Source organism: Syzygium oleosum, unplaced genomic scaffold (assembly GCF_021117445.2).
Source record: "Syzygium oleosum isolate NSW1041296 unplaced genomic scaffold, Sole_v2.1 Sole_v2.01, whole genome shotgun sequence".
Lineage (NCBI taxonomy): Eukaryota > Viridiplantae > Streptophyta > Magnoliopsida > Myrtales > Myrtaceae > Syzygium > Syzygium oleosum.
The window spans coordinates 19676337-19698161 of record NW_026607485.1 but is presented as its reverse complement, the minus strand read 5'-3'; the positions used below and the strand labels follow the sequence as shown (position 1 = coordinate 19698161).

Sequence of the window (21825 nt, the reverse complement as noted above, 5' to 3'; positions counted from 1 at the left end):
TGTACTTTCATAACAAGTTTTAAGACTTTATTGAACTTTTTGACAGTTTTATGACTCAATTGTACATTCGTAATAAGTTTTAGGATTTTCTACGCAATTATCCCTTTAATATTAGGAAATCATGACAAAAGGGATAGGAGCTTGACCAATAGAGCTTGTTTCAGTTTATCACTCGACCGGTGTTGTTCTCTAAACGCCGGGCCCGAAAAGAAATAGAATTTCGGCCCAGTCAATTATAATCATGTACCATACATTCATTTCGACCTAGGTTTCGCCCAGCGAAGTTTTCGCTTTCTTTCTTTTTCTTTTATTTTCTTTATGGTGAGAGCCGTTTAATTTTTTTTTAAAAATTTAGTAAGAGCCAATTGTTAGAGGACATTTCTAGTATATATCCCGTCTATAATGGTGAATCGGTTTTTGAAAATATAAATCCAACCTATGTAATTTTAAAATCGTTCAGATTTTCTAGCGGGTCCAATATACGCACAAGCCCGTGTGAAAATATCGTGAGCCCAACTCACGAAAGCCCATTTCTTTTACAGCTGTCTCGTTTTACACTCGATATTGTCGTTGTCGGTTTGGTTGAGTCGCTAACTTAAGAATCGGAGAGTCCTCCTGTCATCATTCGAAAAGTGTCGGTTTTTCGTTTTTTGGTGGCGTGCCAAGTTCGAAGTCCAGGATTTGCATATCATCAATGACTCGGTATCTATGTGGATTCGAGAATGATATTTTCTTTATAAGGTATAAACCAAATGCAAAAGCATCCCCTAGATTGCTAGTTGAACATTTGGTTGTCTTCCATATTGAAAGCATACGAGCACGCTATTCTTGACAATGACTTGATACAACCACCCCAATTTTGGAACTTGAGATTGCTTTTCGGTGAGAATTCTCCTCCGTAGATCTATCGACAAGCGAGACTCTATATAAGGTATTTGACAGATATCTCACAGCTACACACTAAGGCTGCGTTTGGTCGTCCAGATTTCTAAATATGATAAGACTGGATAGGATAGGATAAGAAATCCTGGGATTTCTTCATATCATATCCACTGTTTGATGGACTACGGATTTAAAGTCGGATAGGATAAATTTTTTTTTTGGCTATTCACGGGTCCTGAGAAGTCGGTGAAGGAAAAAAAGCCGAGAAATTTTTTTGGTGAAAGCGCACAAGGTGTGGGGATGAAGATGACAGCGAGTGGAGCGTAGGGTTTCTGGAAAAATAGACATTAGAAATCCTATCCAGGTCTATCCCACCCCTCTCCTCGGATTTTTTTATCCGGGCTATATCCAGTCTATATCCGACCTTATCCTATCCTGAACCACCACCAAACACAGGATATGATAAAACATATCCTATCCTGGCTTTTATCCGGTCGACCAAACGCAGCTTTACAGGTTTTGATAGTTCATAACCTTTTTTAGGAAACTGTACCACTCAACTTCATGGTAATATATCTTCAGAAAAACATAGGATCAAACACCCATATCACAGCACAGCATAAGAACAGGTATAAGAAACTCGGAATCACTTGTTAAAGAGAGTAGACATCACAGTCAAAATACATGAAAATTATTACTGTGAATCAGTCATACATACTTTATTTGTGCTCAAGACATACCAAATATTATATCACAAAATCCAATCACTTAACAAAATCAATTTCATATATCGATCTTAGGGTACATTTGTTTGGAGTTAAATACTTTCCAACAAAATGTTTTCGGACTTTGCACCTATTGGGACACCAGAAAACGAATTGGGCAAAAAGAAATGTTTTCCATCCACCAAAGATTCCCCTCCCCATGAAAGCAAAAACCATTTTCCCCGAAGAGACGTGGTCACCTCTGACCACCGCCGATCGTCGTCACTGGGCAGCCGATCATGTTCAGTCAACTAAGGGCAAAAAGGAGTCCGAAAATGACGTTGTGGCTTCCAACCACGAGACTTTTAATTTATGCAATGTGGTCTCTGAACTTTGATGCAATATTCAATTTCATCCCTAGGTTTTCGATTTGTTCACTATGGTCCTGAGCTGTTGGTAAATATCCAATGTTGTCCTTCTGTTTGTGTCGTTTGCACATAATCTAGGAGGTAAACTGGACATTTACCAATAGTTCAGGATTATATTTAACAAATTAAAAATTCAGAGGTGACATCACACGCCGCACTCAAAATTTTTCGAGGTTATTCGTGTCATTTTCCCCTGTATATTTCCAACACCGACTTTTTTCCCAGCCCCCACAACGGTATCTCTTGTTCTTTCGAAGACTCCTTTTTCGCCCTTCCGACTCATCTTCCACGTCGGACGATCCAACGGCCCTCCTCCCCCCCTGTCCCTCCCCGTCGAAACACCCCGAACCGACCCAAGCTTCAGGTCCTCCGCCGGACCTCCGCTTCGTATCCGAGCCTCCGTGTCCGAACCTCCGCCCCCTATAAAAAGCGGGGGGAGGGGGGGCTGCTTACCTCCGGTTCCTCCCCTGGCGAAACTGGAGCTCTCCACTCTATTCTTCCCCAAAAATCCCGTGCACAATTTCTCCAGAGCCTCTGCTGAAGTCGACGAGGAAGAACGACGCCCACCGAGCTCGACGATGATCTCCCTCTCCCCCCGAGCGATAATGCGCTGCTGCTGTTGATCGCGTGATCAGAGTCCTGCAAATTCTCCCCGCGAAATTCCTAATCGACCGGCCCGAGGTTTTTTTCGGGGGGGGTTTCCCCTCGATCTCGCTGGACGGGTAGATCGAATCGGCGCCGCGGTTTTGGGTCCCAATCCGGGCCGGGAGGAGCTCGAGCCGAGGCGCGATTCCGGCCGGACGGGGCAATTCGGGATGGTGAGCTGCGGTTCCGGACCGGATCGCGGCCGATCGCGGCATTGCATGTGCTGAAACTGCCTTGCTTCCGCTCGCGCGCTTCGGGTCTCGAGCTGGTTCTTCCGGCGCCCGGGAGGGGGGACGGGGGGAGCTGCAATGGCGCAGAATCAGAGCAACTGGGAAGCGGATAAGATGTGCGTTGCCGCATTCGTGTTTGGGATTGTTCGTGGATTCGTGTTTTTTGTTTTGGCTGGGAATTGTGCGGCTTAAGAACTTTCCGTGTTTTTTTGTTCCTTTTCGGGTTGTGTGTGTGGCTGCGCAGGCTTGACGTTTACATCTACGACTATTTAATGAAGAAGAAGCTGCACAACACTGCGAAGTCGTTCATGACCGAAGGGAAGGTGTCACCGGATCCTGTTGGTAAGACAGAATTTATGATGCCAAGCTTTGTTTTTTTCTTTTTCTTCTGTTGTTTTTCTTTTATTTGGCAATGCTGTACTTTGTTTTGCTTAAGATGGTAATAATTTGAGCCTAAATGAAGTTGGGGCTTGGCCTAGGGCTGTGATTAGGTGCATGGTTGGGTAACTCAAGAGGGAACTGAAATATCGTTGGATTGCAAGTGATTCTTGGAACTTAGTGATGGTTTCCATGTTTTGGTGTGGTTCAGAATTGCTCACGGTTAATTAAACATGTTTGATTTTTCCAATGAGCAAACTGAATACAGTCTCGCTTGAGCGAATTATTCAGTTGAGCTAAATGTTTACTTTGAGTTCTTAGTCAGCAGAAATTTATCGTTTAAGTTGTTGTGGGATGAAGTTGGATGGGAGATTTAGTTCACTTGCGTACAAAAAAAATTCCAATCCCGATGCAGAGTTCACTCCATGAATTAAAGAATCAGATTTTGTCAAATCAATTTTTTTGCTCATAAGGCATAGACAAACATTGGAACTAGGACTGCGAGTCACAGTCCATTCACCTGACTATCATGCAACCAACTCAATGAACCTTACCCTATTTCTTTTCTGATGGATGGATAACAGCCCATTATGTCAAAGTTGCACTTTTTTTTCTCCCAAGGATTGTATTTTGAGCTTGCAAATAGAATTATGACCTGTAAATTATGCTGGCTAATTCACAATCCTCCTGTTTAGTCTTGGTGAATCAGTTGATGAAATTTGTGTCCATTAGTTGGATTGGTGTCTCTACTGTTCATTTAAGTTGAGTATCCTGGTCGATTCTCCATTCGAGCATTTTGGAATAATTTGTTTTCTGTACGTGCAGCGATTGATGCTCCTGGGGGATTTCTTTTTGAGTGGTGGTCAGTCTTTTGGGATATATTTATTGCAAGGACTAACGAGAAACATTCTGAAGCTGCTGCAGCGTATATTGAGGTGGCTTCATATTTGTTGTGACTTCATCTAATGTTATTTGGAAGGCTATTTTCCTTTATAGTATGATCTGTGATTTTGTAGGCACAACAAGGTAAAGCAAGAGAACAGCAGCAACAGCAACTGCAGATGCAACAATTGCATCTTATGCGTCAAGCTCAGCTGCAAAGAAGTAACTCTGCTCAGTCTTCACTTGGAGGTCCTGCAAATTCTGTCAACTCTGAAGGAATGTTAGGGCAACCTACTGCCAGTGCACTAGCAGCAAAAATGTATGAGGAGCGCTTAAAATTATCTAATCCGATGGATTCCCAGGTTTCCCAACCGCTTCTGGATGCTAGATTGGCCCTCCTGAAGTCAACATCAAGTCATCCTGGGTAAATTTTGCATGTCAATTCCATCTAATGGCACGCATTTTCTTGATACTCTTATTCTCTTGTGGACATAGCAACTAATAGCTGGATCTTCCTGTCACAGTCAATTGGTCCAAGGAAATTCTGGGAGTGTAACGGCAGCACTGCAACAAATTCAGGCAAGAGAATAGACAGTTCATGGCTGCAGTGCCTAATCCTATAACTCTGTCCCTTGTTTTCTTCACTTAATTTTCATCTGCTCATGGCATGTAGGACATCAAAGGTGAGGTTAACATGGGTGGAACTCCAAGGTCGTTGCCTATGAACCATTCTTCAATCTACAGCCAGGGAGTCATGCAGCCAAGACCTGGAATTGGGAATGCAGGTAAATTAAGTCGTTCATTGATAGAGGTCCGCACTTCAATCAAGCTGAATGGCTACAAAGCTTTTTCCCTTCTTCAGCTCTGTATTTGTCCCATAAATTGCCCTCAGCTTACCATTTCATGCGTCTTTCTCTAAAAACACAGTTGAGTTATGAGACATTGGATGGTTATCAAGTTAATGGACTTGGTTCATGAGCTAAGAATGTGCAATATATAAGTGAAAAATCTGTTCATAGAGAGCTCCCCATTGAGATTAGGGATTCCAAAATAGTTTTCTACTATGAGAAATAAAGAACATGCAATTTTTCCATCTTGATTGATTTAGTGTGAGATTCAATCGACTCCTATTAGGTCATTAAATCAGTTGCAAGATGAATGTCATTTGGTGTTCCCTAGATATGGTCAAAATATTCAAACCTCATATGCCATATACAGGGAGCCAAGGATCAATTGTTTCATGTAACAACTGGACTTCTTCAGTCTTGTAGCATATAGCAAGTTAAACACACGAGAACAGTATAGCGTATTGTGAAACTCGTCTATTTAGTTCGGCTCTTTTCTGCTATAATCAAGTGGAGGACCCTAACTTTTAAGCAAAAGTCACTTTCCGTTTACCTTATGTGTTTTGTTATTATTTCAATAAAAAAATTCTTATTGTCTTGTTAAGGATTGAACCCTGGAGCTGGTGATTTACCGCTGAAAGGATGGCCTTTGACGGTGAGTTGAGTACATTGCTTATCTGGTGAAAGTTCATGCATTTATGTTGTGTTGTCTTAAAATCTTGCCGGGCCAATATCTCTTTTTAGGGTATTGAGCAGATTCGACCAGGTTTAGGTGCACAGGTCCAAAAACCATTTTTACAGAGTGCAAATCAGTTTCAGCTGTTGCCACAGCAACAGCAGCAACAGCTTTTAGCTCAAGTTCAGACACACGGAAACATCAATAATTCACCTATCTTTGGCGACATGGATCCTCGAGTCTTTAGAGGACTAGCCAGGGGAACTTTAAATGCAAAAGAAGGCCAGGTGGTTGCGAATGATGGATCTGTAGGCTCTCCAATGCAATCTACTTCATCAAAGGTAATATCAGTTTTTAAATGCATTGGTGAAGCTCTACTATAGTTGTACATGCACCAGGCACTTTCTGGTTTTTCATTTTGTTGCTGAAAGGTTATTGGTTTCAGTGTTGATCTATTTGCAGAATAATTCTGAATCCTTATCGTATGCTTCTAAGAGATTAATTTTGTTACCTGAAAGAAAAATGGAGAAGTCGTCATGCTATCATTAATATTTTGCTTCAATTGTTGACATTCCTGTAAAATAAATTTTCTTACCAAAAAAATGGAAAAGACATGATGCTATGAAATATATATTGCTTCCACCAATTACATTAAAAAAAAAAAGAAGGGTTGATGTCATCAATGGTCCATGCAATTTTGCCCGAAAATCAAAATCTTTCCTTTACTCTTTTTTGTTCAAAAGCATGCCTTTACTTTCCAAAAAGTGTCACCGCCACCGGTCGTCCCTATATCGTTCCTGTGATGGAATTTGTTAAGGTGGCATTAATGCCGTTAAATATTTGACGTTGTGGATTTTCTTTCTCTTTTTTCAAACCAAAGGTGGAAATTCTGTGTTCTTTTTCTTTTTCTTGTTCAAACCAACGTTGGCTTCACTCTCTCTCTCTCTCTCTCTCTCTCTCTCTAGTAATTTTCCCTTAAGCTTCTTCCCTTATCCTTTGTACTCTTCCCTCTCATCTTGACGAAGCAGCCTCCATAGCCACAAGCCCTCTAAAAGTTACCACGACAATTCATGCCCTATTGCTACTTGTGTCCTTGAGTGAGCAGGTAGAGGTGAAGTCACACACGTGTTCTTTTGCACTCATGACCACCACTCGCGGCCATGGCCCTGAGCTCTATAACTCAAGCGGCCATGACCAGGAGACTCGAGTTGAAGTGGCCATGGCAGCCACGAACCCAAAGTTCGAGCTCAAGAGGCCATGGTAGCCGCGACCTTGAGATGTGATAGCAATGGTTGTGAGTCGAGCTCGAGCTCGAGCTCAAGCGGCTATGGCCAGGAGCTCGAGATCTGGCGGTTGAGTGGCCATGGCCATAGCGAGCTTGAAGCTCAAGCATCCATGGCCACGAGCTCCAGATCTTGTGTCCATGGCTGCGCGCCTTATGCTCTCACGGTTGCTGCCACAAGCTCTAAGCTCGAGCAGCCATGGCCATTGAAGCTCAAATCGAGTGGCTATTGCCAAGAAGTTGAGATATGGTCAGCTCCAGATTTGGCCATGGCGGCTGTGAGCTTGAGCTTGAACGGCCATGGCCGCCGTGAGCTTAGAACTTGAGCTTGTGGCCATGGCAGCCATGATGGACGACCTCTCTCTCTCTCTCTCTCTCTCTCTCTCTCTCTCTCTCTCTCTCTCTCTCTCTCTCTCTCGGTTTTACTTTTTTCTTCTCTAAGGTTTTATGTTGCCTGATGTGGTGCTACATAACAATTTTGAGCAAACCAGTATACGATACGTGTAATCCGGGATCCATGTCAGCTATCTGACAGTCCATGTCAACAAAATTGACCAGCAAGAGAAAAAGTATGACTGTAGAACTAACTATGACACTTTCTGAAAAGTAGGAAAACAATTTGGATCTTCTAGTAAAAGTACAGGGACCATCGGTGACATTAAACCCAAAATAAAAGGTTCCTGTTTTAACTTCCAGCAAGAGAGATGGTGCCTTCCCCTTGTCTAGATTGATCCTTTTGCATGAAATGGGAGACATATACTTAAAAGGGCATTTTCAATTTGTTTCTGCCTGTGGACATTTTCGAAGATCAGAATAATAGAAGTGCTCACAAGGAGGCCGTCAAGTTTAGCCAGTTTATGCTGCTTGTTGACTTAGTGGTTTATGTGCATCGCCAGCATTAAGTGCTTTACAATATCACTTTGAGCTTTTTGTCCAAGCCAAATTTCAATCCTTTGCAGATGAATATGCCACAACAGTCTTCGTCTCAGCAACAGCAGGATCCTTTGCAGTCACAGCAAATGCAACAGGTTTGGCTCCTTCTCTTATATAGAGATGATTTCTGTCTTTTCCTTTTAAGATAACTTTTAGCTACATTAGAAATTGAATTTCAAATTAATTGCAGGCTGTCCTTCTAGTAATACTCGCTGGACCAAAATATTTATTCAAAATATTGACGGTAATTTCAGATAGGATCTTTGTTCTGAATGGCAAAGTGATGATTTTTGCTGTTGATGTTACAGAACAACAGGAAGAGGAAGGGGCTGTCATCTTCTGGACCTGCTAACAGTACAGGCACAGGAACTACGGTTGGAGCCCCCAACTCACAACCATCTACTCCTTCAACTCATACAGCTGGCGATGGAGTTTCCATGGCAAGCAACGTGCAACAAGCTGGTAGCATGTCGAAAGGTTTGATGACGTATGGTTCAAATGGATTGGCCGGTCTTACATCTTCTGCAAACCAGCTGGTACTTGTCTTAACTCATGTGATCCTTGTGGCTAAGAAATTTGTTGCTTCTCCTTTCTTATTGTCAGTAGCAATGTCATTATTGTCCTCGGTTACCTGATTTGCCATTTAACAAGTCGCTGACCGTATAGCTGTGCGCCTGAGTAATCAAAATAATTATACTGTGCCAACCAGTTGTTTAGTTATGTAGGCTTTCTCTGCTAGTTTACTTTCTTGGAGTGGTGAGGCTGGAATGTTAGCATAAGCGGTCATTTCAGGAATCAGAAATCTGCCTAGATTCCTATTTAAATGGTTGAAATATCCGTGCAAGAATGTCACCAGAAGTGTCCAGTCTCATAGAACAATGATCTTTTGCACTTTTTGATCTGCCTCCAGCACATGTATCTCTATGAGCCAGTGGTCTGCATTCATTGTTATACCTGCGTCTTGTGTGGAAAGACCTTTAAAATTCTCATAGCTCTTATGAGTCATTGGCACAGACCTTGTTTACCATTCCATTTGGACTGCAGGATGACATAGATCATTTTGGCGATGTTGGCTCTTTGGATGATAATGTGGAATCTTTTCTCTCACATGATGCTGGTGATGGAAGAGATGTGTTTGGAAAGCTAAAGCAGAACGCTGCTGAACATGCTGCAGATTCTTCAAAAGGTAATTGAACAACTTCTTCCTTCTATTTGTAGTAGACGTTGATAGCTGATTCTGTTTTTGCTTTTCAGAGTTTTCCTTCAACGAAGTTAGTTCCATACGCAAGAGCAATAGCAAAGTTGTCTGCTGTCATTTTTCTTCGGATGGGAAATACTTGGCAAGCGCTGGTCATGACAAGAAGGCAAGTACTATCCTGAAGAGAAAATGGTTTCTTCTTATTTCTTATTTTATCTATAATACTTACAGAGAACATTACATATAAATAGGGCCTAGTAAGCTAGAAGAAAGCAAGAAAATAGGAGCAGAAATACAAACAGATTTCCTACTTCCTAATTGTAATAATATACTTAGTAATTCTAGTGATCTACTTCCTAATTCTGAGGATTTAGATATAAGAGGAAATAAAATACATGGAAACCAAATAATTCTCTATCCCGAGATCTTCTCCTAATTCTTCAAACCCCCCCCTTCAAGTTGGTGCGTAAATATCAATCATGCCCAACTTGCTGATAAAGGAGACTCGAAGTTAGGTCTGAACAGTCCCTTTGTAAGAATGTCAGCTATTTGTTTTGTTGTTGACACAAATGGCATACAAATAGCTCCTACAGCAATCTTCTCTTTGATAAAGTGTTTGTCGATCTCAACATGCTTTGTTCTATCATGTTGCATTGAATTATGTGCAATGTTGATTGCAACCTTGTTGCACAGTACAACATCGTAGGCATTTTCACTAATACTCGAAGTTCTTCTAGTACTCGTGTTTGCCACAACATCTCTCAGATTCCATGTGCCATTGCTCGGTATTCCACTTCTGCACTGCTTTGTGCCACCACATTCTGCTTCTTACTTTGCTAAGTAATTAAGTTCTGCCATATATATGTACAATATCCTGAAGTCGACCTTCTGCTAGTAATTTTTTTTTTTTTTGGTCTGATTCTGCTAGTAATTGACCCTGCCCAGCTTGCATCTGTTTATGCTTCAATCTCCTGCTGAGTAGACTTTTTGAATAGCAGACCTTTTCCAGGTGTGTTCTTTAGGTATCTCAGGATCCTATGCACAACCTCAAGATAATTTTCATATGGAGAGTGCATAGATTGGCTCACCATACTCACAGCAGAGGCAATATCTGGCCGAGTATGTGATAGATAGATCAGTTTCCCTACTAGCTTCTGGTATCTCAATGTATCTACAGGAACCCCATCTTTGTCATCTCCAAGTTTTTTACTAGGGTCTATTGGAGTTTTTGCCAGTCTACAACCACTCATTCCGGTCTCCTTTAGAAGATCTAGGACATATTTCCTTTGTGAGACTACAATTCCCTTTTCGACTGAGCTACCTCCATTCTAAAGAAATACCTTAGAGTATCCTTGATCTCAAGCTCAAAACAAGACAATTCTTTCAACCTGTTCATCTCGGCAATATCATTCTCATGATGTTGTCCACATACACTATCAAAATTACAACCTTCCCATCACAAGAAAGATTTACAAACATGGTATGATCAGCTTGTCCTTGAACATACCCTTGTTTCTTCACAGACTGAGTGAACTTTGCAAACCAGGCTCTTGGTGACTGTTTCAGTCCATTTAGTGATTACTTAAATTTACATACCTTTGATCCAACCCTTTGATCAAAGTCTGGGGGAAATCCATGTGGACTTCTTCATCCATATCTCCATTCAGAAATGCATTCTTCGCATCTAGTTGCTGCAGAGGCTAGTCAAGGTTGGCTGCAAGTGATAGGAGCAGTCTTACACTGTTTAGTTTTGCAACGGGGGCGAAGGTCTCAAAGTAATCGATCCCATAGGTTTGGGTGAATCCTTTGGCAACCAACCGAACTTTATACCTTTCAAGGGATCTATCAGATCTATTGGCTGTAAATACCCACTTGCATCAAACCGTGGTCTTTCCTTTGGGTAAATCCGCCTTATCCCACATTCCATTTTTTTCCAGAGCTTTAATCTCCTCGAGAATCGCTTCCTTCCACTCAGGAACCTGCAGAGCATCCTGCACAGTTTTTGGAATCTCCACTCAATACAAGGTTGAGGTTAAGGCATGGAAATTGGACGAGAGGTTTTTGTAAGACACATAACGAGACATAGGAGTACAAGACCTAGCTCCTTTTCGGATAGCAATAGGTATGTCAAGTTCATCAGTAGACCCATTTTTTTGACTAAGATCGGGTTGGACAGATTGAGTTGGAAAATTAGTTGATGACCGTATGGAATTCTGGTCATTGCCCGGTTCGGATTCATGGCTCCTTAAAGGAGCAGGAGACTCATTTCTTTGAGTTTTGTTTCTTCTCGTGTAGACTTGAGAATAGGTTGGAAGCTTTGTATTCTTGGTACTAGTTTCGCCTCTGTTATGCTCTCACAAGTAGGATGAGATGCCAATATAGGTGGACCCATATTTTCATTATTTAAAAACTTGTTTTAAAATTAGGAAGGGTTGCAGGAATAGAGTTTTTGGAGAGGATTTTCAGGTTCCGCAAGACGAAAAGACTGATTGTGTTGTGCGACTCTGTGCTTTCTTTCTCCCCCTAAAGACGAGCTCAAAAAAAGGTGACATCCATGGTGACAAACATATTTTTGGAAATCGGGTCAAAGCATTTATACTTTTTTTGATTATGTGCGTAACCAACATACACATCGTTTTTCTCTAGGATCATATGGATGTAAGAAGAGCTTCACCCCATAGTTATGCGGGAACTATAGTTGTGAAGAGTAGAGCTCTAGTTATTTCTAAAAGGTGTTTATTCTTCCTTTCTGCCACCCATTTTGTTGAGGGTTGCAAGAACTTTGATGCACAATTCCCTTTTCCAAGAAAAACTGTCCCAAAATTTTATTGGAATATTCTTTCCCATTCTCACTCCTAAAAATATGGATTTCGCTTGGAATTGTGCTTGTATCATGGTGTAAAATTTTTTGAAAATAGCCTCTACTTCAGATTTCTCTTTTAACAAATATACGCAACTCACCCATGTATAATCATCAATAAAGGTAACAAATCATTTCTTTCCCGAGGGTGTAGAAATTCTAGATGGGTCCCAAACATCACTATGAATAAAGGAGATTGGTTTCAACTGCTTGTAGGTTTGTGAGGGAAAATTGGTTCGATGATGTTTGGCTAATTCACAGAATTCATACTGAAATGAAAATGGACTTTTATTCGAAAACAACTTTGGGAATAAGAACTTTAAATATAGAAAATTCGGATGACCTAGCCTATAATGCCATAACATAATATCATCGTTCTTATGAACAGTAACAGATGCGAAACGGCTACCCTAAACTTGTCTACTTGAGCTTGTTCCATCTTCAAAAAAATAGTCCTCTACTCTCTCTAGCATTGCTAATCGTCCTCCTTGAGGTCAAGTCCTAAAACTCACAATGAGATGAGAAAAAATTGGGTTGACACTTTTGATCAGAGGTTATTTTGCTAGTGGACAGCAAGAGTGAGGACAGGTGAGAGCTTGATGGATCATTTTCTAGCTATAGCTGAAGCAATTTTTTTATTTCCTGCACACGGACTATATGTAGAAAAGAGTTTTGAATAACCTATTATATTATCGGTTGATCCTAAATCGAGAATACATGGTGTAATTTGGTGTGGATTTTCTATGGGGAAAGTAGTAGAAAGATAATTACCTTTCCGGGCTAAAGAACAAGATGGATTCAAAGAAGGTTATGGAAGTTGAAGGAGTTTGTACAGGTGCTCTAACTGTTCCTTCGTGAATGGAACCGAATTGGACTTGATTTGCTCTTCCTCATTTGTTGCTTGGAACGCGCAGCCATCACTACTGCTTGTTCTCTTCCCACCTTCTTTCTTCCAATTCTATGGTTTCCCATGAATTTTCCAACAAGTCTCCTTTGTATGCCATGGTTTCTTGCAATGTTCACACCGTGGTTTTTTCCTCCTATCTTCCTCAGAATCAAACCTCTGAGATACAAATGCAGAATTTTCGGATATAGAGCTGACACTTTTTCCCGAATCACGTAGCATGATTCGTCTCCAAGATTCCTCCCTCCTAACTTCAGAGAAAACCTCGCGGATGGATGGTGGAGGTTTTTGACCAAGGATTCTGCCTCACATCATCCAAGGCCTGCTAGAAACATGTATACTCTATCATGCTCTTCTCTCTTCATTAGTCTCACAATCAGCCGGACTTTCCCATGTATTATCTTAGCATTGATCTAATTCCTGCCACAAGGTCACCATTTCATTGTAGTAAATAGTGACCTCACGATCTTCTTTCCTTGATTGTTATAGCTTTATCTTCAGTTCAAAGAGCTGGGAAGAATTTTCCAAATCATAACATGTTTCTCTCACAATGTCCCACACATCTTTAGCGGTTAGAAGGAATAGTTGCGGTTTCCCAATTGTTGGCTCCATAGAATTGATCAGCCAAGCAATCACTAAGGAGTTCTAAAAAATCCAAGTCTTCCAATACGGATTGCTTTTTGTTGGTTCCTTCACTTCGCCTGTCAAGTGGCCAAGCTTCCCTTTGCCATCAATTGCTAGTTTCACCGATTGAGCCCACTCCAAATAATTTTGGCCATTCAATCGGTGAATTGTTAATAGCAGGTTGGAGTTTTGGGAGAATTGCTCTCCACCACTGCTCAATTGTGTAGAGAGATCAGTTGGGTTGTTCTCTAGAATGACACCTAAAGGAGTGGTGTCCCTACTAGCTTCGGTCATTGCCGTTATCACCATAGTAGGAGCTGGATTCAAATCCTCTGGTATGACACCATGCGAGATTTTTTGGGACCACTACTGATTGTTCTAAAAGTTTAAGCTGCAAAATGAAAGCATAATTTATTATTAAAATATTATAACACTCCCCCTCCCACGTAGGTTGGACTTTGGCTTGAGCCTTAAGCGTGGAATTATGTAGTTGGGGAGGTAAATAGGGGTCTAGAAAATTTGAACTCAGTATCTCCTACTTTAATACTATGCGGATTTCTAAGAAGAAAAAAATGTTTTTTTCTTGTTTCTTATTTTCTATATAATACTTACAGAGAACATTACATATAAATAGGGCTTAGGACAGCCAAAAGAAAGCAAGAAAATTGAAGCAGAAATAGGAACATATTTCCCACTTCTTAATTCTAATGATCTACTTCCTAATTCTGAGGATTTAGAAGTAAAAGGAAATAAAATGCATGGAAACAAAATAATTCCCTATCCCGAGATCTTCTCCTAATTTTTTGACAGCAACGAATGGAACTGGATCACAATTGTTATTTAAATGTTTGTACATTGTGCTTCCTTCAAGCTCTTGGTGTGCGGAGCTTGGTGCTGCGTGAAAATTTCTGCATTTGAGATCTGCAGTAGTGTTAAGAGGGTTGTGCAAAGTACTGAAAACGTTGTTAGTTCATAATGTCAGATGGTTGTGTTGATTGTTAAAAATATGATGATGTTAGATACTTATCTGTGTGACATCAATAGGTCATCCTTTGGAATGTGGAAACATTTCAAACTGAGAGCACTCCAGAAGAACATACTCACATAATCACTGATGTGCGTTTCAGACCAAACACAACACTATTGGCAACGTCTTCATTTGATACCACCATTCGGGTTTGGGATGCAGCGCAAGTATAGTCTCTATCTCGTTTCATTACTTGTCTAACATCTTTCACCCTAAATAGGTCAAAAACGAATTGTGCTTATGATCTTTGGGTGTTGCAGCCAAACTTTTGCGTACGGTCTTATACTGGACACACCTCCCAAGTGTTGTCCCTCGACTTCCACCCTAAGAAGAATGATCTTTTCTGCTCTTGCGACAGTAACAGTGAGATTCGCTTATGGAGTATCAGTCAATATTCATGCACCCGTGTCTCCAAGGTTACAAACAAATCTTGACCGATTTTTTATTCTCAGACCTGACTGCGGCTGTTCTGAGGTACTTCATTGTTGGATGTGCAGGGAGGTATTGCACAGGTAAGATTTCAACCCAGGACAGGGCATCTGCTTGCGGCAGCAGCAAATACTGTGGTCTCCATCTTTGATTTTGAGACGGACAGACTGTATCACATGTTGAAGGTACCAATATATATTTCACTAGAGTGAAAGATAGCTCTGAATTTGTCTAAAAGGAAATTTTATATTTAAGTTCCAAGAGTGTGGCGGACATTCTAACCAGAATTGCTAATTGTAGTGGGAAAACTCTTACTTTTCCAGGGGCACCAATCAGAGTTACATTCTCTAAGTTGGGATGCCAATGGAGATTATTTGGCATCTGTCTGCCCGGATTCTGTTCGAGTGTGGCGAGTGTCCTCGGGTGAATGTGTTCACGAACTCAATTCCAGTGGAAACAAGTTTCACTCATGCGTGTTCCATCCAACCTATTCCAATCTTCTGGTTATTGGCTGTTACCAGGTGATAAATTTTATTTTTTTTTGGTCAAAACCGGGTGATAATTGGATTGCTGCTGTTGGTAAATGCGCTGCACATTATTGCTTTTATTTCACTGTTAGAATGCAATTCGCTTGTAGAGCGTTTCCATCACATTCAGGGTGCATTTCTTATCCTGTGCAAACCGATTTAATTGGTTGGATAAATGACTCCTTAGTAGTGTTCTTCAGATCTTTTTGCAACAATAGTCTATTTTTATATTCTTTTTTGGGCCAAATCCTTTAAGTAAGAATATGAATTGTGTTTGAAGGGGCTTTGGATACGAATTACAACTTTTTGTCGTGGATGTTGCACATCACATGGATATCTTTAGACTGAATGATTTGTGGGAATTTTAACTGTTATCAATCCTTACTTTTTAGTTACTCAGCCTTAGTTCGGAATTGTTTGATGCACGCTTTATCCCTTGCAGTCGTTGGAATTGTGGAACATGGTAGAGAACAAGTGTCTGACGGTCGCAGCTCACGAGTGTGTTATTTCGGCGTTGGCCCAGTCGCCGTTGACGGGGATGATTGCCTCAACCAGTCATGACAAGTCGGTTAAGATTTGGAAGTGAAAGTTCACCCCTGCTTTTCTTGCTTCTTAGAGGCCTTCAATTTGAGCGTGTTTCAAGAGCTGAGGAGGGTCACAAAGGAGCCAAAAACCACTGGTGGGTGTCACCCATACTTCCTCACCAACATAATTTATCCATTTAATAAGGTTGAAGCAGGATCTCGCTCGGCTTTGTCGTAATTCTGGGCCACCCCATATCTGTAACACTATGATTGTCCCTTGGGAATGTACAACATCTCGATTTATCATCGTTGGAATCATAATTTCTCGTCTATTGAAGTTGTCGGATAAAAAGGTGCGTGACTTGGCTAATTTACAAGAAATTGTTTTTGTCTCCTCAAAACGTCTCAGAATTGCCTATTTTGTTGTCCTGATGACATTAATGGAGTTCCTTTGTACGCTCTTTTCAGTTTTGTTTGTTCTTGGATGTACATATATCGACCAAAGCATCCTGTGGACTTTTCTTTCTCGAGGTCAAGTGAAATGTGTGTATGTCTGATTGTTGGACTAATTCTGCGGTTGAGATTATGGCTCTGCATGTTTTGCGGATTATTTTGCAAAATGAATGATTTGGAAAATATTTTCCTATGGTCAATGAAAAGTTTTTTCGTTATCAACAGTAATGAATGTCTAAATATTTTGTAAATGATAAATATATTTTTCGTTGATTCATTTTTATAAGCGATGCAAGCGATCATTTTTAGTAAAGTTTTTTTTTAAATTATTATTTTTCACAAAATAAATGGAACTTATATTGTTTATTGTTTTCTTGGGTAAAAGGAGTTGTGAAACTTTACCATTTTATGTTATGTCTTGGAGCACAAAGGATTTCAAGTTTCTTCCCAAACGAGAGAGGAAGAGGGAGCGAAAAATTCGTAGTAGCATGAAGTAGGTCGACTGCGGAGATGACGATTGCGGTAACGGAGGTGGTAGCGGAGGTGCACCACGAAGCTCTCAAGTTGCAGAGGAAAGAATAGGAAGGAGGAGGAGAAAAAAAGGAAGAGAACGAGTCCTTTTCATACCGTAAGATATTAACTCTTCTAAAAGTTTACGCACTTTGATGAAGGCACGATCTAACAACTACCTTCGATAACGTCGATACTCGTACCGATATGAAATTTCCACTGCATATTCGAAGATGAGGGGTGGGAGGCAAAGGAAAATGGAATGTTGGGTGACCTCAGGTTGACTCTGCCCTTCTTTGTCCTCAGTTCTGCTGTCATGCTTTCACTAAATTAACAGCTGAAAGATTTAAATCAAACATTAAACAGTGGTAAAAAAGAACATGTCTACAATTGCAAAACGAAGCACCCCACGTACGACTCCCGACCCTTCTTTGGAAGGGGGGGATCTCGGCGGGGAAAAGTAAAGAGAAGACGAGAGTTCAAAAGTAGAGAATGTTCAGAATATTTGCTTTGCATGGGAGAGGCTTTTGATGTTTACAGGACTCTCTGAGGCTTTCTTTCACTGCAAATTCTCTGACAAAGCAGAAAACGAAATCGAAGTTGCATGGCTCTCTCTCTCTCTCTCTCTCGTGTCTTTCCTTTCCTAGAAAAAGCTCACATCCATGTCGATATAGAAAAAAAAGGGGGGGTTATGCATCAAGCGGTTGGCACTTTTAATCTTCATCTTATTCCTACTTTTCGCATCTTGGTTTGTCGTATTAAACAGAATATTTATTATCAAATTAGGTGCTGATGCTATCTTTTTCTGCTCCATAAATTAGGTGTTAATATTGTTGTATCGATATCTCTCTGAAATTCTGTCTGGTGCACGATACGGTGGAGACCAAATTTGCAGATGCGCATGGCCTGTGTTATCTTGAACTTGAATTTTTATTCTGAATGGTGCATATGATGCATCAAGTACATGTTGTGTAAATTATTTTAAGCGGGCCATGAACCTTAAGGATCACTAGATCTCCCAATTTCAATCAATTTTTAAACCCGCGAGATTACTTTAATGGTTAGAAACGATTATGTATGTGGATTAGGTGCACGAGACAAGTTGTATGTTCCTCATATCAATAGCCACAAATAATCCCTTTGTAAGTCATCTGCCTAACTATTCGCTTCTACCCTCCTTGGTTCATGTGGTTCGTGAGACATTTATTGTTTGTAAGGTTAAGTTATACCTAGATGAGTTCTCTCCTCGTTGTGAAAAACTATATAAGCATTCGAAAACAAAATTAAATTACATCTCCATTAGAATTTGTCCAAATGCTTGCACTCAAGTGTTTCTTGATCCTAGATACACCCAAAGTAAAAAAAAATCCAAGATATGAGAGAGAGAGAGAGAGAGAGAGAGAGAGAGAGAGAGAGAGAGAGAGAGAGAGAGAGAGAGGAGAGAGGATACCGGTGATAGGAAGCTTCACAACCCCTTGCAACCACTAGCAAGGCTGGCTTGGCTCTTGATCCTAGAATTGTCCAAATGCTTGCACTCAAGAGTTTCTTGATCCTAGATACAACCAAAGTGAAAAAAAAATCCAAGACACAAGGGAGAGAGAGAGAAAGAGAGAGGATACTGGTGATAGGGAGCGTCACAACCCCTTGCAACCACTAGCAAGGTTGGCTTGGCTCTTGCCGGGGGAGCGCCCGTAGTCACAAGAGGCCGTGACGCACCCCTCTCTATCTCTTTCTAGGTTTTCTTTGTATCATGTTTGTTCATGGTGCATTTATTTGGTGCCACATTAGTACCACATGTACATTTTATGTCACGTCAACAATTTGACTTTGTTTGTAATAGTGATTGATAGAATGAATTAACTATGCAAACTGAAAAATCGAACAACTAAATTATACAGAGGAGAGGATACAACTTGGAGAACTAAACTTGTGCTTTGCCCCAATGCTTTGTCGCCCCAAAAACACAATCATTTGATTGGTATATTATATACACACAAATACTGATATTCACGTACCTAGATACCAATGACTTAAATATGGTTGTTTTTTAATCTTTCTATTTTATGAATTCTTGTGTAAGTGAGTGCCTTACAAAAGTCAGAATACTTACAATGTCCCAAAAGTTACACTCCTTCTCGTATATCTATGGTTTGATCTCAAGAGAGTGTATCAACGCAGTGACTCAGCTCGAGTGAGAGGGAGACAACTATGCTCATCACTTAAACAATTTCATAAGTTAGAACTTAGAAAATTGTCATCTTTGAGTATGCTTAAATTTTCATAATATTGATAGTGCATAGGATGTTAAAAACTGCAATACATGCCTAATGAGTGCTGACCGGCCACTCGCAACAAATGAAATACCACTAAATGTCTGACCAAAAAAAGAAATACCACTAAATGCGTTGATTAAAATAATGCAACAACCGTGGTGACAATGGAAGAGGGAGGCCAAAAAGTCGATGCAATTAAGTAAGGGGGGGTGTGCAGAAGTATAAATCTTGAGTAATGATGGGTTAGAAGTCTGTTCATGTGTAACAAAAGTCAAATCATCATTGCTGTCGAGCTGAACCAGCGGCTTTGAGACCTGAGAGCGGATTTCAGATGAGTGGAAATATATGGGAAAAGCCCAAAAAATTACCGCATTTACGTCCTAGAAATCATGTACATTCAGTGGCATTAACAGGACTCAGACAGCAAGAAAGAGATGCTGCTGAGTGCTGAGGGGTCGGCTAGGTGAAAGGGCCTAATGATGAAGATAAAGAGAGAAATCTGATGAATTGGAATAAAAGAGCCACCAAAGCTTGAAGACTATTTAGGGCCCGTTTGGTAACGTGCCAAATAGTGAAAATTTCTGTTCTTTTGTTCCCAGAAATAGTTTGGGAACAGAAATGCGTTTGGTAAACTTTTTGTTCCTCGGCACATTTTTGCAAAAATTTGTGCCGAGAAACAGTTTTGGAAGAGAAACAAGAAGTAAAAAAAAGTTGCTTCTTGTTTCTCGGCACAATTTTGAGAATCAGTTTTTTTTCTTCTTTTTCTTTTTTTTCTTTTCTTATTTTGTGGTGTTGTTCTTGGCTGAGCCGACCGCCGGCGACCGGCGATCGGCCACAGCCCAGGGCCGGCGAGGGCGTCACGGCCCTCGCCGGCGGAGGCGAGGGTCGCCTCGCCGGCGAGGGCGAAGGCCGGACCCTCGCCGCCCGGGCGAGGCGGCCTCGCCCAGATCGAGCGAGGCCGAGCCTCGCCGTCGGTCGCGACGGCGAGGTCGGCCTCGCCTGCAGATGGCGAGGCTCGGCCTCGCCGCAGACCTCGCCGTGGGTCGCGACGGCGAGGCTCGGCCTCGCCAAAGCCGGGCGAGGCCGAGCCTCGCCGTCTCCGGGCGAGGCCGCCGCCTGCTTGGCGAGGGTCCGCCTCGCCCTCGCCGGCGAGGGCGACCTCGCCTCTGCGGCGGCCGGCGAGGTCCGTGACGCCCTCGCCGGCCAGGGCTGGCCGGCGGCCGGCTGTTTGCGACCGGCCATGGCCAAAGAAGAAAGTAAAAAGAAAAAAAAAATTTAAACAATTCAAAATATTATTAAAATATTATTTGGGAACAGAAATTTTGTGTAGTTACCAAACGCATTTCTGTTCTTTTCTACTCTAGGAATAGAAATTTTGGACATTTATCAAACGCCTTCAAATACTCAGAAATTATTTCCGGGCACAGAATAAAAAAAAATCATTTCTATTCAGAAATAGCGTCCGGGCACAGAATGGTATTCATGCGCACCCTTAGTATATTCTATAAAGAAATCTGATGAATTGGGGTTCAATTTTGAAAAGATATGGTTTCTGCTCTTGAAGTGATTAAATTTAAAAGAAGAAAGGAAAAGACAGTTGCTATGATATTGAACAGAATACTATGATTCTGACCTTTCCTTTTCCATGGAAGGGAGGGAGGTACAATATGACATTATGAAGCAATTGGCATTGGAATGAAAAGATATGGTTGGGTACCAAGAAATTGACACTATTGTATTGAATGACCAGAGAAGTTGAAGCTTGTCAAATCATTGTATCTTTTGCATTTAATTATTATTCTATTGTTATTTCATGGCACTATATATCTGTACATATGGTCCAAGAGAAGAAAGAAAATTGATTTTGCTGATGGGTATGGTCAGAAACAAACTGCCATTGCTGTGACAATTATTCCAGCTTTCCAATCCATCATCAGATGGAATTTAGCTCCTCCCAAACTTCAATTAGCTTTGCTAAATTTCAAACCAAAGGCTATATCATTTTTTTAGGCACCAGAAAGTATTCCCATTTAAAGAACATTAATTGAAAGTCTCTAGATTGCCCACTGCCTTCTTAGCAACTTTGCATCACCATAATGTAATACCGTAGACTTCTCCAAAAAGACATTATAAAACGCCAATATCAATCGATATACTTACCGCCGCAGACTGATTGAACAATGCCGGTATCATTTTATGGATCTTGTTACAAAATATCCTCTCGAGGGATACTCGTCGAGCAATCTAATAACTAAATCTAACCTTTTTAAACGCATAATCGATGCTTTAAAAATCAAACATTTTCTCATCAAGTATATTAGTGAGGGCACCCAAAACTTATTAGCTGAAGAAATTGATGGCGATTTGTCCATCAAACTTCGCTTAGTATCCGCCTCAGAAAAATCAATAACATTTCGATATATTTTAGATTGAAGGTGATTAAGATAATTTAGTAAATCAGCACTGCTATTTTTTTTCTTTTTTATAAATGCCATTTTCCTTTTCATTTTTTAAAATTTCGTTTAAAGGTGGGGTACGCAGACCAAGCAGCAGCAGAGACAAAAGGCCCTTTTGGAATTTGGCCACACGCTCTCTCCTGCATCAGTGTTTT

General features: G+C 40.9%; 1 protein-coding gene across 1 annotated transcript; it reads left to right on the top strand.

Moving 5' to 3' along the window:
- The first annotated feature begins 2906 nt into the window (after positions 1-2906).
- On the top strand, positions 2907-16311 carry LOC115694228 (transcriptional corepressor LEUNIG_HOMOLOG). The gene is made up of 17 exons (XM_030621346.2): positions 2907-3005; positions 3134-3231; positions 4093-4202; positions 4284-4573; positions 4674-4728; positions 4823-4934; positions 5600-5649; positions 5739-6011; positions 7912-7980; positions 8194-8421; positions 8930-9071; positions 9140-9249; positions 14516-14665; positions 14759-14914; positions 14996-15112; positions 15251-15448; positions 15897-16311. The coding sequence occupies exons 1-17, from the start codon at positions 2968-2970 to the stop codon at positions 16038-16040; spliced, it is 2340 nt and encodes a 779-aa protein (XP_030477206.1). The 5' UTR covers positions 2907-2967; the 3' UTR covers positions 16041-16311.
- The last annotated feature ends 5514 nt before the right edge of the window (positions 16312-21825 follow it).

Excerpts from the sequence above, each read along its gene's own strand:
- LOC115694228 (XM_030621346.2), top strand. The coding sequence starts at position 2,968 with ATGGCGCAGAATCAGAGCAACTGGGAAGCGGATAAGAT. Across the intron at positions 3,006-3,133 it reads AACTGGGAAGCGGATAAGAT|GCTTGACGTTTACATCTACG; the intron begins GTGCGTTGCCGC and ends GTGGCTGCGCAG. Across the intron at positions 9,072-9,139 it reads TGCTGCAGATTCTTCAAAAG|AGTTTTCCTTCAACGAAGTT; the intron begins GTAATTGAACAA and ends TTTGCTTTTCAG.